The sequence below is a fragment of the Amblyraja radiata genome, chromosome 4 (assembly GCF_010909765.2).
Source record: "Amblyraja radiata isolate CabotCenter1 chromosome 4, sAmbRad1.1.pri, whole genome shotgun sequence".
NCBI classification, from domain to species: domain Eukaryota; kingdom Metazoa; phylum Chordata; class Chondrichthyes; order Rajiformes; family Rajidae; genus Amblyraja; species Amblyraja radiata.
Window position 1 is genome coordinate 49458791 of NC_045959.1, and position 23068 is coordinate 49481858.

The 23068-nt window shown below is 41.6% G+C and overlaps 1 protein-coding gene across 4 annotated transcripts in view; it reads left to right on the forward strand.

Moving 5' to 3' along the window:
• ppp1r42 (protein phosphatase 1 regulatory subunit 42) overlaps window positions 1–23068 on the forward strand; it is a 61200-nt gene that overhangs the window by 23458 nt on the left and 14674 nt on the right. For all 4 annotated transcript variants that reach the window (XM_033019369.1, XM_033019368.1, XM_033019370.1 and 1 more), the window contains 2 exons: window positions 11342–11470; window positions 19761–19944. In XM_033019369.1, coding sequence (XP_032875260.1) covers window positions 11342–11470; window positions 19761–19944 — 313 coding nt within the window. The remainder of the gene's footprint in view (window positions 1–11341; window positions 11471–19760; window positions 19945–23068) is intronic.

A 23068-nucleotide genomic window follows, 5' to 3' on the forward strand; every position in this document is an offset into this window, starting at 1 on the left:
TTGATGTTTTGCAGTAGACAAAAATGCTGGAGAAACTCAGCGGGTGAAACCCTTCTTCAGACCTGGCTCGAAACATTGGCTATTTCCTTCGCTCCATAGATGCTGCCTCACCCGCTGAGTTTCCCCAGCATTTTTGTCTACCTTTGATTTTCCAGCATCTGCAGTTCTTTCTTAGACATTTTGTGGTGACGGCTGCATCTGTGGTTCCTTTCTGTTGTGGGGGGGGGGACGGGGGGGGGGAAGAGTCCTGGCCCGTGGCGGCTCCTGATAAGTGATATGTTCCCTCCGCGGGTGCTGCCTTGCCCGCTGAGTTCCTCCAGCACTCTGTGTTTTTTGTTTGGCTCTGAAGTTGAAGGTGGACCCCCCCTGTGTCTGTGGTGGCTCAGCAGGATGCCATCTGGCATCTCAGTTCATGACAGTGAGATTTAAAAATCATGTTATATTGTGAATTCTTGTGTGAATGAGATTAGTTTGTTATTTGGATGCTTAGGCTATTTTTTTAAATTATCCCTTTCTTAAGAAATGGAATCTACAGGAGATTCTTAATGGGAAAGTAATGGCAGAAAGGCATGTCATGCGTGGTTTGAAGAGCAAAAACTTGTAGTTTACAATGCCAAAATTGAAAAGTTGAGGAAAAACAAGGTGTACAGAGTTGTTTATTGGTTACAATCTGAGGAGTATGATGATGCTACTGATTATGGTATGCCAATGTACCAGCTAGCAACTGATCTTCTTCATAAAGACCTGGTCTATAGCTAGAAATTGTAATTTATTTACCTATCTGTTACGGACTTACAGCATATAATACAATAATATTAAAGTTCTGATCTTGAGAATATCACGTTTTTGAATTTTCAAGGCAGTCTGGGTGTTTATTACTATTTCCGTCACAACGGTCAATTTTGTAATTAGCTACAATTAGGTGCTTAACAAATTATATGCTTTAATTTCAGGTCAACGAAGTAAGATGTTTAAATATAAAATGTTTAATGAAAAATATAAAATGAAACTAATGTTTCAGAATGCTTCAATCTATAATAACTGAAAATTTCATTCAGTACTTTTAATTTTTACGAAAGTTATGGGCTTTTGACTGTCCTCGATCACAGCTTTTGTGTTGTCAATGGAAAAGCAATAGGGAACAAGATGCTAATTTCTGAGTATGAAAATGGCCATAATGTTTTTAATACTGAAGATATGACAGTGAATTAGGTGTCAAATTAAACCTCTTTTTATGCTTTATCTGATGGGATAAATTGCAGACTTGATTTTTAAAATCTCAACATTTTGTAACATTGCTAGAAAATGTACCTGCATCTTGGAGGCCGAAGGTTAGGTTGTTAGCCAAAAAAGATAGACTTTGTTATCCCTCAGTACAGCAACATCAAGAACGATGTTGCTGTACTGAGGGATAGCCAAGTCTATCCCTCATTGCTAGCAGCTGATGGGAAGCGGCTGTAAAGTGGGAAGCGGCTGTAAAAGGACAGCGCTGCTAGGGGTGGGTGGGGGGAGTTCCTTTCACAGCGTGTGGATAGTCTGTCCAGGGGTAAAGTTGCCGGGAGGGCAGGAGCGTTGAGAAGGAGAGGGCTCGGGGATCATCCAGCTCAAGAGCGGGTCAGTGGGCGATGGATAACAGGTCAGCGGGCGCTAGAGCTTACTCCATATGTCAGTGTGGGTAACCTCAATTGATCCCTTGTTCACGCTTACACAGGAGTAAGCTCCACCGCCCGCTATGATGTTATCCATCACCCGCTGACCCACTCCACTCTATGATCTTTGCTCTTGAGCTGGTCTGTTCAGACGGAGAGCACTGCCAGAGGTGAGCGGGCCGGCAGAAGGCGCTGAGATGACAGTCGGTTCCGCTGTCCAGTGATGGCAGCCGCTCATAGCCACGCGAGCTGCTTTCCTCCCCGGCCACAATGTGGTGGCTCCGCGCCCGGAGCGCCGCGGCAGCGGTGAGTGAGTGGGTTACTGGCATGAGCCCCGACCCCCTACTTCTCAACGCTCCTGCCATCCCCGCAACTTTACCCCTGGCCTGACTCCCCACACGCTGTGAAAGGAACTCTCCCCCCAATTGGTCCCTTGAACTAGTATAGTCATTCAAAAAGATGACAACTGATTCATGTTGTCCCGGTGTGCTCCTGTTTTCCCCACCATCTTTCCACCTGCCGTCACCCTCCACCCTCCCCCCCCACCCATTCAATAATTCAGAAAGAAGGAGATTTAGAAGCCTTGGGCAAATTGAATTGCTACTTTATTTATTTTTATTTTCATTTTTACGGAGAGAACAATCTGCGCATGCGCGGTTTAAGATTTTTTAAAGCCGACTGACTGTCATATTACTCATAACACGTGCCTGAATATGACTCATTTATAATTATATATTTATATTTCTATGAAAATTGTTCCCAATTGGGCCCTGCACCTCCTAAGGCAGGCCCTGTTCCCATGTATGTTGCCTCTCATAGTGTTTATTAAAATCCTTTATGGCAAACTGCTATCTGCTTCTGTTGAGCAGTGTGCTCGCAGTTTTCTTTTAAACTATCAGCATTCCTCAGTGACGATGATATAGCTTGTGAAACATGCCCTCATGTAGCCTCATCCGCTATTTCCAGGTTCCGAGCAGATGCTTAGCAGTGCCAGGAATAGTGATGTAATGGGCTCTGTTTTGTCAAAATCACCCTCTTCCATCATCACCACATCTTCCTCCTCCTGTTGTCACAGAAGGGGATGGATGGCGTGCAGATCTCTCCAGAGACCCCACATTAATCAGAATCAGAATAGTTTATTGTCATTTGAACATAAGTTCAAACGAAATTACGTTTCTGCAGTCATAATACAAACAAAAAACCAAAACACACAATTCCACAATTCCACACAAACATCCATCACAATGAATGCCCAAACACCTCCTCACTGTGATGGAAGGCAAAAGTCTTATCTCTTCCCCGTTCTCTGTGCCCATTCCTCTCCCGGTCAAGCAGCCAAACAGCTTCATCGAGCCGATCGAGGCTCCTGATGTTAAATGTTAGAGCCCCCGCCCGGCGGGACGATGGTAAGTTCAGCGGCCTTTAAGCCGCGCCGGGCGATGTAAGGCCCCGCTCCGGGTTGATTTAAACCCCTCGATGTGCGAAGTTTGCCATTGCGGGAGCTCCGAAAAGCGGTCTCCCACCAGGGACACGCGAGCTCCCGATGTTACCTCCCACAGGGCCTGCAGCCTAAGCCTCCGAGTTCCAAAGTCGGGTCGCAGCCGCACGCCACCATAGCGCTCCGCACTACGAAGTCGGCCAGCTCCGCAATGGTGAGTCCGCAGGCTCTGCGACTGGAGCCCCAGGTTGATTCCGGTTGGAGGCCGCCGGCTCCAAGATGTTAAGCCCATCGACAACGGAGACTCGACAAGGAAAAGTCGGGTACAGGGAAGAGATGAAATGTTTCCCTCACCCCCCCTCCCCGCCCCCCACATATACACAGCTAAAAATAATATACAAACTAAAACCAAGACATCCACTTAACAAGACAAAAAGAAAAAAAAGACAGACGGACTGCAGAGGCCGCTGCCGACAGGCGCCGCCATCTTGTCCCATGATTACAACACAAATAAAGGAGTATGCTGTATTCATGGGTCTCTGCGTAAGTTGCCAGCATACATGCAAGCATATGTAAATGAGCCTTACAAAATAAACAGATAAAGTGCAATAGGTTGTTATAGTTCAGAGTTTGTATGAAGTTGTGCTTAATGGTCTGATGGCTGTGGGGAAGAAGCTGTCCCTGAACCTGGATGTTGCAGATTTCAGGCTCCTGTACCTTCTACCCGATGGCAGTGGAGAGATAAGTGTGTGGCCAGGATGTTGTGGGTCCTTGATGATGTTGGCAGCCTTTTTGAGGCAGCGACTGCGATAGATCCCCTCGATGGTGGGGAGGTCGGAGCTGATGATGGACTGGACAATGTTTACAACTTTTTGCAACCTTTTTCCGCTCCTGGACGCTAAAGTTGCCGAACCAAGCCACGATACAACCGGTCAGCATGCTCTCTAATCGCTGCACCATAGGAAAGATGTAATTGCATTGGAGGGATACAGACGAGATTCACAAAAGTGTTTGGGAAGGAGTATTTCAATTGTGAGTGACAGGATAAGCTGGATTTTCTTTAGATGAAAGGAGACTGAGGGCTTCTGATTGAGGTATGTAAAATTATTAAAGAGTTAGATCAGGTGGCTAGTGAGAAACATTTCCACATAACAGAGGAGTCTAAAACCAGAGGGAATAGTTTGAAGGTAAGGTGTAAGATGTTTGGAAGGGATCTGGAGAAGATTTTGGAAGATACCATATGAATACTGAGCTGATGGTGGAGGCAGAACCTCCCACAAAATTGGATGAGTATTGAAGTTAACAATGCTGGCAACTGGGACTAGTGTGGATGGGTACTCATTAAGGTAGCAGAGCTGGTTTCTAACTGGTTTCTATGAGTTTACTAGATTTATGTGTTTCTGACTACCAATCTCTGACTGTGAGCGTGTGAGTTCCTGTCTAAGGTTTATGTATGTTGCAGCAGGAGGCTGCACATTTGGAAGAGCTCTCATCTTGACATATCTTGTCAAGTCTTGGTATTTATTGATGGCACTACTCTATAGTGCAGGTTAGAGCATAGAATATGGACAAGTACAGCACAGGAACAGGCTTTTCGGCCCATAATGTCTGAGCCAAGCATAACACCAAGATAAACTAGCCTCATTTGCCTGCACATGATCCATACCCCTCCATTCCCTGCATATCCATGTGTAACAATGTGCTTCTTCTGACTGTAACTTGGATGGCTTTCTCGTATCCCTGGTCAATCTTGGAAAATATGGACTAAGAAATCTGAAAAACAGGATTATGCTTCCTGCCCTCTCTAAGCTTTCTCTCTTCGTTTTCAATTAGAACACCATTTACAGAAGTGCTTGATGTGGTAGGGATGGGCTCTTTCGGGCCTAGAATCTGATATGTGGAGCTGCATTCTAGCCACGAGCTGCAGTTCTTCTCTTTTATGGAAATGTTAGTCAGCCACAATTCATCTGTTCTCTTACAGGGGGGTTGCAATCTAAAATGACAATCCTGCAGCATCAGGATACATCAAAGTGAAGGAAAGCAGAGCGTTAGATTAATACTTCAATTACAGAGAAATCTAATTTCTTAACAAATGTCCTATCAATAGAGTTTCTTATGCAAAATGAAATGCAAAATAAAGATAAATGAAAGGATTATTCTATATGTAAACTTTGCTGTATTTAAATGTCCCCAACAGGAATTGTTGGACTTATATGTAATACTAGACTAAGCAGCATCACATGGGAGGGTTGGTCCCCCAACGCAATATTCCACCTCTCCACCAATTCCAATATTGCTGGCCAGTGGGGGGGGTTTCTGGAGCGCTAGTATGTGTGTTGTGGGTCAAAGGGACTGGCTTCCAGAGGGCTAGTATGGACATTGTGGGCTGAATGGATTCTTGGGCTGGCAGCTCAGTCACTCTGGCCGGGCAGCTCAGTCACTCTGGCCGGGCAGCTCAGTCACTCAGGCTGTTGTGCACTGAAGGAACTGGTTTCCAGAGGGCTAGTATGGACATTGTGGACTGAATGGATTTTTGGACTTGCAGTTCACTAAGTCTATGGGTGGTGGGCTGGCACTTCAGTCACTTACAGCTGGTGGGCTGGCATTTCACTTACTCATGGCTGGTGGGCTGGCAGCCCAGTCACTCACAACTGGTGGTGGCAGTTCACTCAGTCACCCCTCTTCCCTTCTCCCCCCCATTCTGCTCCATGCCATTCCCCTCCCCCCACGCATACCCTCAATATCCCCCCATGCACTCTTAGTCGCTCTCCACACACACACACACACACACACACACACACATTCACACACACACACACACACACACACACACACACACACACACACACACACACACACACACACACACACACAGATACTCAGACACTCACGCAGACACACCGTCAGACACACATACAGACACTCATACACAGAGACACAGTCAAACACTCACACACACAGACACTCACACATACACACACTCATACACAGACACTCACACACTCATCCACAGACACTTATACAGACACAGCAACTCATACATATGCACGCACAGACAGACGACGCGCACACACACTTTAGAAGCAATAGAGATACTATCTGCAAGCATTTTAGAACCAATAGACATTTTTTTGCAAGCTTTAGAACCAATAGACCTTTTTTTGCCAGCTTTAGAACCAATAGACATTTTTTGCAAGCATTTTAGAACCAATAGACATTTTTTGCAAGTTTTAGAACCAATAGACATTTTTTGCAAGCTTTAGAACCAATAGACATTTTTGCAAGCTTTAGAACCAATAGACATTTTTTTTGCAAGCTTTAGAACCAATAGACATTTTTTGCAAGCATTTTAGAACCAATAGTCATTTTTTTGCAAGCTTTAGAACCAATAGACATTTTTTTGCAAGATTTAGAACCAATTGACATTTTTTGCAAGCTTTAGAACCAATAGACATTTTTTGCAAGCTTTAGAACCAATAGACATTTTTTGAAAGCATTTTAGAACCAATAGACATTTTTTTGCAAGCTTTAGAACCAATAGACATTTTTTTGCAAGCTTTAGAACCAATAGACATTTTTTTGCAAGCTTTAGAACTAATAGACATTTTTTTTGCAAGCTTTAGAACCAATAGACATTTTCTGCAAGCTATAGAACCAATAGACATTTTTTGCAAGCATTTTAGAACCAATAGACATTTTTTTGCAAGCTTTAGAACCAATAGACATTTTCTGCAAGCTTTAGAGACAATAGACATTTTTTGCAAGCATTTTAGAACCAATAGACATTTTTTGCAAGCTTTAGAACCAATAGACATTTTTTGCAAGCATTTTAGAACCAATAGACATTTTTTGCAAGCTTTAGAACCAATAGACACTTTTTGCAAACATTTTAGAACCAATAGACACTTTTTGCAAATATTTTAGAACCAATAGACACTTTTTGCAAGCATTTTAGAACCACTAAGGGCACTCACATTTGAGTAGACATGTGTTCAGTGTTATTCACAGCTCAGAGAAACGTAACCCTCTGCCTTCCTCCATCTTGAAGAGTGAGTGAGGTACACCACTTCCTGGTTTTATAGTCCCTCCCCCCTGCCGCCAGCGGGGGCAGCAGAGAGAATGGGGAATTTTGTAAAAACATTAATATCTGTCATTTTTCATCGACGGGAAAAATCCTCAGCACACATGCGGCGGAGGGGGGCTCTGAGCAAGGTGGCCAAAAATGACGGCCGTAGGTGGCGGCGTTCTCTCGGAAATCGCAGCACAGACGGCCAAAAGCGGTCAAGAACAGAGATTTAGTAATATAGATAGTAGCTTTATTAGCACGAACATGACCTTTCCCTACTTGATTTTCGAGATTAAATCATTATCACGGTTAGAAATGCAGAGAATGATCAACACCACCAAGCTGATAAATTATGTGGACAAATGTACTTTTTTAATGCCTAATTCTGCTTCTATGACATGAACATAATTTATTATAAAACCAAATAAATGTTGTAAATGGTCAGATAGAACGTATTTTGCTTCAATAAAAAGTGCACTTAAATTAATTGGAAATTTGTTAACAGGTAAGAAACTAAAGGATCTTGATAGATTGGATGGGGAGAGGATGATCTCTTTTGAAGAAGAATCTGGAACTAGGAATCACTGTTTAAAAATAAACAATTACTTATATAAAACAGAGATTAGGCTTTTGTCTAAGTCATTTGAGACTTTAGAACTTTCTTTGTCCAAAAATATTCAAAGACTATCCTACTGCTCTTTAATAGAAGCTGAGACAATGAATTTTGGGAGGGAAACATGAAATAGAAGTACAAAATCAATTAAAAAAAGTTTGGTTATCAGAGAAATGGATGTCCAGAAGTGCAAATATATAAATCCTTGAAAATGTCAGTAAATAGTAATAGCAAAGAAATTAAACATGAGAACAAAAATCATTATGGAACATTTGCACAAGGCAATGATTAGACAAAAATATGAATGTATGTAGTCCAAAGTATTACATCAAAGAAATGGAAATTAAACTCGTGCCAGAATAACTCAGTGGGACAGGCAGCATCTTAGTTTAGTTTAGTTTAGAGATACAGCACGGAAACTGGCCCATTGGCCCACCGAGTCCACGCCGACCAGCAATCCTTGCACATTAACACTATCTACACACAATAGGAACAATTTACATTTATACCAAGCCAATTAACCTACAAACTTGTATGTCTTTGGCGTGTGGGAGAAAACCGAAGATCTCAGAGAAAACCCATGCGGTCACTGGGAGAATGTACAGACAGCTCCTGTAGTCGGGATCGAACCTGGGTCTCTGGCAGTGAAAGCACTGTAAGGCAGCAACTCTACCGCTGTGCCACATAGCTGCCCCATGGTGGAGAGAAGGAATGGGTGACATTTCAGCTGAGACCCTTAGTCTGAAGAAGGGTCTCGACCCGAAACGTCACGCATTCCTTCTCTCCAGAGGTGCTGCATGTCTTGCCGAGTTACTCCAGCATTTTACAGTTCCTTCCGACACAAAGAGAAATGAAAGTTGCTTAAAAATAAAAATGGAAAATTTTGGAAATACTCAGCAGATCAGTATGATATCAAGACTGGAACCACTCCATCAAAATAAAAAAAATGAATGAACTGGACACCAACCTCAGAAAATAGGGTGGAGTACACTCCCCAGTTTACATCAATGGTACTGAAATAGAGAAGGTCGAAAACTTCATGTTCCAAGGCATAAATATAACCTACAATTTGCCTGGTCCAACCACATTGACGTTACGGCCAAGAAAACACCAATGCCTCTATTTACTCAGAAGACAAGGAAAATTCGACATATGTCAAGTGATGCTTACCAGTTTCTACAGATACACCATAGAAATTTTTCTATCAGGATGCATTACAGCCTTTTACAGCAACCGCACTGATCAAGACAGCAAGAAATTGCAGACAGTTGTGAATACATGGAAATCAGACTCTTCCCCCATCTAAACCATGCTGATTCAGGAAAGCAGCCAATATAATCAATTCTCTCTTCCCACTCCAGTTCGGCAGAAGATACAAAGGTTTGAAAGCACGTTCTACCCGATTCACAAACAACTTATTCCCTGCTCTTGTACTTTTTTTAATCTGTATCTTCACTGCAGCTGTAACATGCATTTCATCATCTTACTAGCACAAGACTAATGGAGATGTGCAGGACAAATTTTTTTACACAGAGAATAGTGGGGGCCTGGATCGTACTGCCAGGGGTGGTGATAGACACAAATACAATAGTGCCGTTTAAGAGGCTTTTGATAGGCACTTGAAAGTGCAAGAAATAGAGGGATATGGATCATGTACAAGCAGATGAGATCAGTTTAACTTGTCATCATGTTCAGCTCAAACATTGTGGGCCGAGGGGCCCATTCCTGTGCCGTGCTGTTCTATGTTTTATGATTTCTTGGGAAAGTGTTTCCATAAAGGATGGGGTGGGGAGGATGGCGACAATGTTTAATTGATTTAAATGTATTAATTGATTGAGTTTCACTGTGATTTTATAACATCTGAATCTCTTAATGAGTTACTATTTTGCAAAGCAATTAAGGCTCTGCATTATGTTAAATATGTTCAAGGAAGGCATTCCCTAAGCAAAAAATTAAATGAATTAGACTTGTAGTGGGCTTATTCCAAGAAATCCCACTCTTGGGTCAGGATACATAACAAAATATATTTGAACCACTTTGCTTAATCACTCATTATAGCCATCAAATGGAATATGCTTACTTTTGCCTGACCTTTTCCTCTACTTAATTAGTGTGTGAAAGATGATTGATGTACTAGAATTGCATACTTTGTACACTCTGGTGAGAGCCCAAGTTAGTATTTGGGAAATATTTATGCGTACATCAAGAATTCTGTAAAAATAGATGCAGTTTAGTTTAATTATAACGTTTAAGTCATAATATATACAGATAAAATATGATTATTTAAGGGTAATGGTTTATTTATTCCATGGATTAGAAAATTATATTACCAGCATCCCAACTTTGTTTATATGCTTTTAGTTCCCAAGTACTGAGTAAAACATCCAATTTCCAACAATCCAACAAACAATTTATATTTTAAGAAAAGCATTGAATATATTTATTGACTACAAACAGCCTAAAAACAATGTTGCCACAGATCTGCAGGATGTAAAACTATGTTTATAATTTCCCACACATTGACTTCTTGGTGTAAGTTTGGTTGTCAAAAAGTTGCTGAGGGGAAACTAGTGTTTCACCAATAAGAAAGAGTTAAGACTTTTTCATCCATTTTGAGTGCAGTAAAACTTTTATATATGTTATACCAACTTTATGGAAATTATTATGTTATTTGAGGGAGAAAGCTATGTTTAAATTGGTTGTAGCTGATGTGCGACGCACTTCAAATGAAACAATTGGTTATAAATGAAACAATTGGTTATAAGGTGATTTGAAATTTGAAATAAAATTCTAGGTTGGAATAGATTTGAATTGTTAAGGGAATGCTTTTCAGATTTATTAGTGTAGAAATAAATGTTGTTTAAAGTTTTCCCACAATTGACCACATAGACTCCAGATAACCATTTGTTTAGCGCCCTGGTAAATTACCTAAAGAATGAAACAAAGCTCCCTAGTCTTGCTTTCCCATCTTTCTAACTGATCATCACACCAGACTATCAAAACAACCAATTTCAGGGCAATTTTGTACATAAAATGTGCAGAATATATATTGATTGCGACATAACTATAGTGTAGAGAATAATAAACGGAATTTATTATTAATTAAATGTTCATAGGACATTTCTCTACTTATGTTGACAGGAATCTCATCCCTTGTTTTGTTAGAATTGCAGGAATGTCCAATAAAGCTATTAAGCATTTGCACACACATACACCTAAAAATAGTTACGCTACTTTTTCAAGAATGTATCTATCTGTTAACCCATATGTGCCATGCCTTGTGTTTCATTTTATTTACTACAATTACACTGCAGAGGATTAAATAATTCACTTTTGGGTTATTTGCAAATCTTGGCATTTCGTAGTTTTCAGGCACTTTTCATTATAATTAAATTTGTTTGCCTTGCAGATTTGTTAACAATTCAAAGCATATAGCAAATCAATTATATTTTGTCATTCATAAATCTTTTAGATTTCACTCTACGTAAGTGAACTAATTTTAAAAATTCATTGATTTTGGTTGTAGCTTGGTTCCATCCAACCGTATTCTTTAAAATTATTGTTTCCATTTGTAGAGATCCTTGATGGAAAAGAAGTAAATAATACAGCCAGACAATTTTTATTAAACTGGAAAGCTTTCCGAGAAGCCAGGAAAAACAATGCCAAAGATAAGATAGATGACCAGGAGGTGCAATGGAACATTGGTAAACTATATTGAAATATTTATTTTTTAAATATGCCTTTTTTTCAATTGGACAATTTTTTATGGTATTAATATTAAAGTGCTTTTATATATATATATATATATGTTATACTGATGAATTGTATCATGAAGAAAATTGTTCAAGAGAAAATATTTGTGAAATCTTAAAATATCAATTTATTTTCATCTTCTCAGACTGCTGTTTTGAACAAGTCCTTTTATACATTTATTTTAAAAATTGAGGTTTTTTTCTCACAGTTTCTTAAATGCATACTAATTCCAGACACTTTTTTCCTATTGATCACTAATTTCATCTTGATATAAAGCAGGATGTTGATGATTTTGTTTATATAGTCTAGTGACTTGGACAAGATGTCCCCAAAGACACAATTTCATCTTTTTAAAGCATTCATTTTAAATAATTAAATTTAATGCTAAATACAAATAAAATTGAAATAAATATGGGTGTAAAGGACAGTCTCGCTACATAACATGGACAGAGATAAATTAATGTATTAACATGAAAGTATTCTGATTGCACGGGTTGCAAAAACCTCAAATGATAACAATTTAGTTCCATCAGTGAATCATGTATCGCATCACAAATGGCCATCCATGAGTTGAGTTCCCTGGCTGTTACAGCCTATACAAATAAGTGTACCACTGCATTACGGCATTATTGGTAACGGAAATCCGCCATTACAGAATTCACAAATTATGACCAAAAAATTTGAGATATGGAATAAATACTCTCCTTACAGAATTGACGTGACAAAAAAAAAAAAAAACATGAAATTACACAGAGAACTGAACCAGTTTACAAGGACAATGATCTCAGGCCACTGGTTCATAGCGGCAGATTTATTATGGGGTTTAATTTGGAAACTGACTAGGCAATCCAGTCTGAAGAAGAGTCTCGATCCGAAACGTCACCTATTCCTTCTATTCAGAGATGCTGCCTGTCCCGCTGAGTTACTCCAGCATTTTGTACCTGTCTTTGGTGTAAACCAGCATCTGCAGTTCCTTCCTACACAAGGCAATCTCTACCATTGATACTAGTTAAATGATACTTTATCAACTCTTGATATAGTATCAATGTAACATAGGCTCCAAATCCACACTCAGCAAAATCAATAACCTCACTCTCACCATTGACGACACCACTGTCTCCCCACCTCCCCAGGCCCGCAACCTTGGCGTGATCTTTGATTCCACCCTCTCCCTTGAGCCTCACATCCGCCATGTCATTAAAACCTCCTTCTTTCATCTCCGCAACATCGCCAAACTCAGACCCTCTCTCACACCTCCCGCTGCTGAAAGACTCATCCATGCCTTCATCTCCTCCCGACTGGACTATTGCAACTCACTTCTCCTTGGCATCAGCTCCACCTACATCAACCGACTCCAACTGGTCCAGAACGCAGCCGCCCGACTCATCACCCACACCAAATCCTGGCATCACATCACTCCAGTCCTCAAACAACTTCACTGGCTTCCCATCTCGCACTGGATCACCTACAAAATCCTGGTCCGCACCTAAAAAGCCCTCCACCATCTGGCCCCCCCATATCTCACTGACCTCCTCTCCCCCTACCAACCCTCACGGTCCCTCAGATCCACATTAGCCGGTCTCCTCTCCATCCACAAGTCCAACCCCCGCAGTTTTGGGGACAGAGCCTTCTCCAGGGCAGCTCCCAGGCTCTGGAACTCCCTCCCCCAACTGATCCGCAATTCCGTGTCCCTCACCATCTTCCAGTCCCGCCTCAAGACCCATCTCTTCACCTCTGCCTATCCTTAGCCCCACGTCCCCCTCCCTTTTCATCTGTGCATGAATTGCCTCATATTGTGTTTTGAATTGAATTCTGTCTTTAATTTGTGTACTAGTCATGTCTCTACTATTTATTTCATTCCCCTTACATGTTTTTCCTCTACCTGCTAAATTTTTGTAAGGTGTCCTTGAGACTCTTGAAAGGCGCCCATAAATAAAATGTATTATTATTATTATTATTATAGTTAAAACACAACCCTTTCTTTGCTGCCTGCAATATAATCAGAATTCCTTTGCTGAACTGCAAGGACATTACTACTGAGAGAAACACTTCCTGTGGGAACGCACTTCCATTTATAAAACGGATTTCAATGGGGGAAAAAAGGATTTGTGGAATTTTATTTTTCTTCAAGCACTCACCTATTTTTTCTTCCAAAACCTAGTCAGGCATTGAGTTCTAAATGTTTGGAAAAGGTTTATCCCCGTGTCAATTTTCATTTTTTACCCAATCACCTTCAATCTATTCCCTTTGGGGCTATACAGATCTGCCAAAGGAAAAGATATTGCTTTATAGACAATAGATGCAGGAGTAGGCCATTCGGCCCTTCGAGCCAGCACCGCCATTCAATGTGATCATGGCTGATCATCCCCAATCACTTTGTCCAGTCTCTTTATGACTTTAACCTCTTTTATCAAATCATCTTTCAACCTCATTTGTTCTTAATAGAACAGCTCCAAATTCTCCATTTTGTCTATGCAAAGATCTGTGACTATTTTAACTTCAGGTCTGCATGTTCCTGCACCCACTTTAGAAAGGTAGTCCTTATAATATGTTGCCTACTCTTGTTCCTCCTCCCAAGACGTATTACTTTGTATTGTTAATGTTGCCACAATAAAAATGGAATTGTAAAAATAAATTTATATCAAGTTAGAAATCCATTGATTGAGCTGCACAACTGTTACAATACTTGGGACTAAATTACGGACTCTGTGAAGTCTTGGTCTGTTTCACCATCATTTGATCCTGACTAGATGGAAAGTATATTCACCTACAATTTACTTCAATATTATGGACTATCTTATGAGCCTCATCCACAGATATCTATATTCTTGTCCTTTTGTTCTCCTCGTCCTTCTTTCTTAAGTGATCAGTTTATTCTGCAATTAACAAGACTCCACCCAATCCAGCACCAAAAGCTGTTGTGCTGCTGCAAGTAAGAATTTCATTATTCTATCTGGGGCATAGTATAAAACTCTCTTGACTCCCTCTTGACTCTTGACACATATTTAAATATTTGCCTGAGGATATTACATCTGCGATCCGGTTCCCAGCTTTTCCTTGGAATTTCAATGCTTCTCCATGTTCTGCTCCACAACCTCTTTATCTTCACATCCTTTTGGTTGTTTCTGTTCCCCAAATAATTCTGAAAATAATACTTTGGGTCTCTGTTCTGCACATAATAGCTGCTTTCGAGCACCAATGCTGGAGTCCATTGTTGTTACTCATTAGGTCTTCCCTTTGCCTATTTAAACATAAAAAAGCTGCATCTTTCCTTCTTGTGATGGTTTAAAGCATTTATTATATTATTCATGGGTGAGCACTACTTGGTTGAAACCAGATAGGGATCAGGTAAGTCAATTGGGTGACCAGTGAAAATTGTAAAGCTGAAACTGTACAACTGCTGGAAGATTGCCTCACATTTCACTAATGGAAAATATCCATTCTGAAGCCTAACACCATAAAGATTTATTGGTTGGTGATGGTGAAGACCAGGCAGCCATTATATGTTTCTTTAGGTAATGTGATTGCATATTGGTTGCCATGACTTGTTTCCTTCTGGATTATTTTACCCTTTCCACTCAGTTCTTCTGGACTAGAACTATTGCCTCTTTTCCCTTTTTATTTCCCCCTCCATTTTTCCAGCAACATGACTTTTATCACCCACCCCCTTGAATCTGCTTTTGCAAGAGAATTTATAACCAGATATGTACATGGATTCCCTATGCTCTATTATTCTCCATCATTTTCATTAAAGCAATCCTCACTGTCTAATTATTCATTCTGGCCAAACCTTCCCCCTTCCCCCCTGAAACTACCACAACCACCACCCACGCCATCATGTTCAATTCCTGTGGTGGATCGCTGACATATCCCCCAATGAACTCTAGAATTTCTAAGCTGAAAGAAACTTTTCTAATGAGCAGCAACTCCATTCTCCTATGTGAAGTCTTTTTGCACATTCCAAATCAACCTTAAGGCAGAGTGACAGTTCCCTAATCAGCAATTTTTCCTGTGATAACTGCCACCCTTAATCTATCATCTTCCCGAACTATATGGTAATATCCGTGTTCTGCTAGGCTCTCTCATCTCTTTTAACTCTGTAATGGTGATTTCATCCTTGATGAATTAAAATTTCATTTGAACAGTATTTCTGTGACAGATTTGTTTAATTTATCCGAACAACACATGTAAAATCTCATTCCAATTCCAACACAATATGATTTTCACTCAGTACCTAGTAGTTCCTGAAGATTACCACCACCATTGGCTAGGCCACTTCTTACAGCATCTGGTTCTCCGTCAATGTCTTCCCATGTAAACCCACTAAGAGTCCAATTTGCTCATCAACACATCCTCTGACTTCCAACTTCCTTCTTTCACAGTCCCTATACCTACCCCCCTCACCTGCATTCAGGCACCCCCTGCAGTTCTTCCAGATGAGACAGAGGTTCACGTGCACCTCGTCTAACCTCATCTACTACAACCGGTGTTCCCGATTTGGCCTCTGGTACATTGGCAAGACCAAGCATTGACGCATCATACACATGCACTCGATCCAACAAAGCCTACTGCTAACCATATTAACTCCTCTTTCCATTCCCATACTGAACTTTCTGTTCTGAGCCTCCTCCATTGCAAGAGTGAGGCCACACACAAACTGGAGGAACAGTACCTCATATTCCGCTTGGGTAGCTTAAAACCCAACAGTATGAACATTGAATTCTCCAATTTTTATTAACTACAGCCCCCCCCCCTTCTTCCCCCCCCCCCCCCCCCTCACCAACCCCCCCCCCCCCACATGCCTTTTCTCCCTTCCCCTCCTCTCTCCCCCCTGCCCAACATGGACTTGCACGTATTTCTTGAATCCCGCTACCCTCCCATCTACATTCCTTCCTCTAGCATCACAATTTGCAACTCTTCAATCCTTTTGTCTCAGACCTTATGGCCTTTGTCCAACCATCTGCCTATCAAAAAACCCTCACCTGTACAAACCTATGACTTGTCAGGCTTTGTCCTGCCCCTCCTCTTTTCTAGCTTTACTGTCCCTATACTACAATCAGTCTGAAGAAGGGTCTCGACCCAAAATGCCACCTATGCATGTTCTCCAGAGATGCTGCATGAACCGCTGAGATACTCCATCACTCTGTATCTGTTTTCGTAAACCAGCATCTGCAGTTCCTTGTTTTTACATTCTTCCTTCTTTCTATCTTGCATGGAGTGCTGAAAAGACCCAGCTGGTCAGGCACAATCTCCGGAGAGAAGAAAACAGTGTTAATGGTGCATTTTCTTTTATTTCATTTTATCTAGCACCTTGGCATTCTGTATCTCTCTTCTCAGTTTCTTTATTTTCTCATTTATTTTACCTCCTCATTCATTTCCTTCTATTTAAATCGCCCTAGGGAAAAAAACATGTGTGATTGTCAATTATTTACTGCAAGTAGAAAATAACATCTTGTATAATTATTTCAAAAATCCTAAATCAAGTACTGTGGTGCATTAAATATAGGAAATTTTAAGTTAGGAAAGGATTGAAAATAAATCTACTCGTTTCTATTGGAAAAGAGATAACTGCGAAGAAATATATTCAAAGGACAGCTCTATATATCAGCAGTTTATTCAACTCGCACTGTGCAGATTATAGGAACTGCGGATAAAATGAACAATCTTCAAGCAAGATTTAAAATAGTAGGACCTTATTCTCCCATTTTGAAAACAATTTTGTTTTGTGCTTAGCACGGAATGCACTGACACTTTTAAAACTATCCTAAAAGTGTCTGATTCGGTACAGATTCTAAAATATAAAGACAAAGAATCTTAAGAAAGAAATTAGAAAAGCTAAAAGAAGATATGAGGTTGCTTTGGCAAGTAAGGTGAAAGTAAATCCAAAGGGTTTCTACAGCTATATTAATAGCAAAAGGATAACGAGGGATAAAATTGGTCCATTGGAGAAACAGAGTGGGCAGCTATCTGCAGAGCCAAAAGAGATGGGGGAGATATTGAACAATTTCTTTTCTTCTGTATTCACCAAGGAGAAGGATATTGAATTATGTGAGGTAAGGGAAACTAGTAGAGTAGTTATGGATACTATGAGTTTCAAAGTAAAAGAAGTACTGACACTTTTGAAAAATATAAAAGTGGATAAGTCTCCAGGTCCTGACAGGATATTCCCTAGGACATTGAGGGAAGTTAGTGTAGAAATAGCCGGGGCTATGACAGAAATATTTCAAATGTCATTAGAAACGGGAATAGTCCCCGAGGATTGGCGTACTGCGCATGTTGTTCCATTGTTTAAAAAGGGTTCTAAGAGTAAACCTAGCAATTATAGACCTGTTAGTTTGACTTCAGTGTTGGGCAAATTAATGGAAAAGATACTTAAAGATAATATATATAAGCATCTGGATAATCAGGGTCTGATTAGGAACAGTCAACATGGATTTGTGCCTGGAAGGTCATGTTTGACTAATCTTCTTGAATTTTTTGAAGAGGTTACTCGGGAAATTGACGAGGGTAAAGCAGTGGATGTTGTCTATATGGACTTTAGTAAGGCCTTTGACAAGGTTCCTCATGGAAGGTTGGTTAAGAAGGTTAAAGTGTTGGGTATAAATGCAGGAATAGCAAGATGGATTCAGCAGTGGCTGAATGGGAGAAGCCAGAGGGTAATGGTGGATGGCTGTTTGTCGGGTTGGAGGCAGGTGACTAGTGGGGTGCCTCAGGGATCTGTGTTGGGTCCTTTGTTGTTTGTCATGTACATCAATGATCTGGATGAAGGGGTGGTAAATTGGATTAGTAAGTATGCAGATGCTACCAAGATAGGGGGTGTTGTGGATAATGAAGAGGATTTCCAAAGTCTACAGAGTGATTTAGGCCATTTGGAAAAATGGGCTGAAAGATGGCAGATGGAGTTTAATGCTGATAAATGTGAGGTGTTACACCTTGGCAGGACAAATCAAAATAGGACGTACATGATAAATGGTAGGGAATTGAAGAATACAGTTGAACAGAGGGATCTGGGAATAACCGTGCATAGTTCCTTGAAGGTGGAATCTCATATAGATAGGGTGGTAAAGAAAGCTTTTGGTATGCTAGCCTTTATAAATCAGAGCATTGAGTATAGAAGCTGGGATGTAATGTTAAAATTGTACAAGGCATTGGTGAGACCTAATCTGGAGTATGGTGTACAATTTTGGTCGCCCAATTATAGGAAGGATGTCAACAAAATAGAGAGAGTACAGAGGAGATTTACTAGAATGTTGCCTGGGTTTCAACAACTAAGTTACAGAGATAGGTTGAATAAGTTAGGTCTTTATTCTCTGGAGCGCAGAAGGTTAAGGGGGGACTTGATAGAGGTCTTTAAAATGATGAGAGGGATAGACAGAGTTGATGTGATCAAGCTTTTCCCTTTGAGAATAGGGAAGATTCAAACCAGAGGACATGACTTCAGAATTAAGGGACAGAAGTTTAGGGGTAACATGAGGGGGAACTTCTTTACTCAGAGAGTGGTAGCGGTGTGGAATGAACTCCAGTGGAAGTGGTGGCGGCAGGTTCGTTGGTATCATTTAAGAATAAATTGGATAGGCATATGGATGAGAAGGGAATGGAGGGTTATGGTATGAGTGCAGGCAGGTGGGACTAAGGGAAAAAAAAAATTGTTCGGCGCGGACTTGTAGGGCCGAGATGGCCTGTTTCCGTGCTGTAATTGTTAAATGGTTATATGGTTATAACAGGTAAAGGTAGTTTGGTATGAATTGGAATATAACAACTGCAGAGTCAGTGAAGTCATGGATATGTTGAATTGAGGAAAGCAACTAAATTAGAATGTATAAAACAAAATATAAGCAGTCAAATGCTTTGTTGATTTGTTTGCTTTTCCTGTGTAGCAGATATATCCTGTGTAAAGGAAGTGTTCTTGGTTCTTGGTTCTTGGTTTCTTGGTCCTCCAAAATATTCCAAATGGAATTTAAACTGGAGGTGGTGGAGGGAGGACTTAAGCCAGAAAGGGTTATTGGGAAGAATAATTGTTGATGTGAATAATAAAAGCATTGTTGAAGAATGAGACTTTATGGACCCAAATGCTTCTATCTTGAGATGCTGCACATATATTGATAGAATTGATGTTATGAATTGTAATAGATAGGCATTGTTAATTTCTTCATATTCATACATTGTAAAAATGGACCTCTCTTTCGACATATTTTTCTGTTGATCAAAAACAATTGTATTTGTTTGTCCTTTGTTAACCAGATCATCCACAAATAATTCGGCGCCATGCCCCCAGAACCTCCCCTGGGATTCGTAGATTCAGGAAACCTGTTGATGTTCTTCTTACAAAAACTCCTATCCTTGCAAACTCTGGAGGTTATGGAAAAAGTGTTTTACCGCTGGGACTCGAGTCTAGGTGTATGGGTGATAGTATGGAACAAATCGGGTAAGTTGCCAACATCTTATAAAATGCGAAGCTCCTCTGTAATATATGGTTCCAATGTATTATAAAGCCTGCATCTGACACTACAATTATTTCCTTCTGAGTATGTCCAAATGAAATAGAAATAAGACCTTTTTTAATTCTAATGTTCTTTAATTTTAATTTAGAGATGTAGCAAAAACAACAAAATTTGTAATATAAATACAAATTATTTTACTGAGCTAAAGCCATTTTTGTTATTGGTTTGATTTTAATTTTCATTGTAGACCTATTTCTAGCATTTTACTTTAATCTTTTGATTTAAATATCATCATACAAATATGATGACCCTGAAATTTCATAGGTGTTCTTAACTTGTACTTTCATTCTGACTAAATTTACAATAGGTCACCAGATTTTCAAGGCAAATTAATTTAAAATAGCACATTTTGGAGTCTACATAATTAAAATATTTCAATCAAAATAGCTAGTTTAAATCTGAATAATGCAGTTTCTGACAATTCTTAAACATATTAGAAAGTACTCTTGATTTAAATGTTCATCAAACTCAAACTATTTATACTGTCTCTAAAGAGAAACAAAACCAAATGTGAATTGAATATTATTGAACATCTTATCTTCAATATACGTAATCTTCATATTATACTGTTAATCATATATCTGTATACTTTTAAAACTCTGTGTGTGTGTGTGTGTGTGTGTGTATGTGGGTGTGTCTGTGTGTGGGTGTGCAGCATTTTGCGGCATTTCGCCTTTGATTCGTTACTCCACGAAAACCAGATGCAAAAACGCCGAGATTTTTACCATTTCGCTAGCGATTTTACTTTTACATTTGCAAATCCACTCCTCATTAAAATTTGGTAATTTTTCTGTACTCATTTTCAATAAAATTCTTCACAAAACATACTGTTTTCTTTAAATCAGCAGCTGCGGACATCACAATGCCCTTGTGCTTGCGGCACCGCCACCCACTCTCGATTCAAGCAGACGCTGTCATCGCACTTTCAATCCCCCCCCCACTCAGTCCTGGACTAATTGTTCAACATTAACATTTACTTTCTCCTCGCAGCCGGCGCAGCTCGCAAAGCCCCGCCCGCCTGCGCTTCCCTCCGAATGAGGGCGCTCATTCCTGCTGTGGGGTTTCCAGAGAGTCAGAAGCCAGTGCTTCTTTGATGTGAACGGTCGCTCCTGGGCGAACGCATCTTGTCTAGGCAGCTTTAAATCAAAGATTATAGAGCAAGGGAAGATTTCTCGCTGCCCGTACAGCTCATTGAGCCCCGCCCGGCCAGCTGCCGGTTTCCAGAAAGTTAAGCGCAGCCCACTCACTCGCCCGCCCCCCCACCCCAGCCTCCTCTCCTCTCCTCCTCACCTTCTCCCCTCTCCTCTCTATCTGTCACAGGGGACGACCTCCTCTCTGTCCGGGGCCCGATCCTCTGTAACGCTGGCGGACGCTTTTGGCAGTCCGCAGCAAAGAGCCTATAGCTCGCAATAGGACCTTTGGTCCTCGGATCGCTCCGGGCTCACTCGGGTCCCCTGCGACCTGCCACCCCATCCCACTCCTCTCTCTCTCCCTCTCTCACCCCACTCTCCCTCTCTCTCTCCCCCCTCCCTCTCTCTCTCCCCCCTCCCTCTTTCTTCCCCTCTTCCTCTACCCCTCTCCCTCTACCCCTCTCCTTCTACCCCTCTCCCTCCATCCCTCTCCCTCTCCCTCTCTCTCTCTCCCCCTCTCTCTCTATCTCTCCCCCCTCTTTCTATCTCTCCCCCCTCTCCCCCTCCCCCTCTCTCTCTCCCCCCCCCATCTCTCCCCCCCTCTCTCTCTTTCCCCATCTCCTCCTCGCTCCCTCTCTCCCACCTTCTCTCTCTCTCTCTCTCTTCTCTTTCTCCCTTCTCTCTCTCCCCCCTCTCTCTCTCTCCCGCCCCCCTCTCTCTCTCTCCCCTCCCCCCTCTCTCTCTCTCCCCCTCTCTCCCTCTCCCCCTCTCCCTCTCTCCCCCCTCTCTCTCTCTCCCCCCTCTCCCTCTCCCCCCTCTCCCTCTCTCCCCTCCTCTCCCTCTCTCCCCTCCTCTCTCCCTCTCTCCCTTCCTCTCCCATTCTCTCTCCCCCCCCTCACTCCACCCCTCTCTCTCCCCCTATCTCTCTCCCCCAGCCAAAACCCGCCCTCCCTCCCCTAAACCCCCTTCTCCCCTCTACCCCTCCCCTTCCCCCTTCTCAGCCCCCCTCTCTCCCCCTCTCTCTCCTCCCCCTCTCTCTCCTCCCATCTCTCTCTCCCCACCCTCCCTCTCCTCCTCCCCTCCACCCCCTCTCCCTCTGTCTCTTGCCCTTCTGTCTCTGCCCCTCTATCTCTGTCCCTCCCCATTCTCTCTCTGCCCTCACTCTCTACACCCCCCATCCCCCCTCTCGAGACACGCCTACGAGTTGGGGGCTATGCGTCTGTGGATACTGCGGTTATGGTGTAAAAGGAGCAAATTAATAATATTAATATAATATCAAGGGGGTAGTTAGCATGTGTAGGGGTGGTTAGTGCGTGTGACGCCGCATGCCGCCCCTCCCCCCCCCACCCAATCCCCCCCCCCCCCCCCCGCAACCTCGCGTTGGAGGAACAGACCCAACGGTGTGTGTCTTTTCATATGTGATTCACATATCCTCGAAAACCCAAATATGAATTTTTTACATATTCCAGTAGAGACCTGAGTGTACCATGACACCCAGGTCTCGTTGCAAAAGGGGAGATGCAACGAGACCTGGGTGTCATGGTACACCAGACATTGAAAGTAGGCATGCAGGTACAGCAGGCAGTGAAGAAAGCAAATGGTATGTTAGCATTCATAGCAAAAGGATTTGAGTATAGGAGCAGGGAGGTTCTACTGCAGTTGTACAGGGTCTTGGTGAGACCACACCTGCAGTATTGCATACAGTTTTGGTCTCCTAATTTGAGGAAAGACATTCTTGCCATAGAAGGAGTACAGAGAAGGTTCACCAGACTGATTCCTTGGATGTCAGGACTTTCATATGAAGAAAGACTGGATTGACTTGGCTTGTACTCGCTAGAATTTAGAAGATTGAGGGGGGATCTTATAGAAACTTACAAAATTCTTAAGGGGTTGGACAGGCTAGATGCAGGAAGATTGT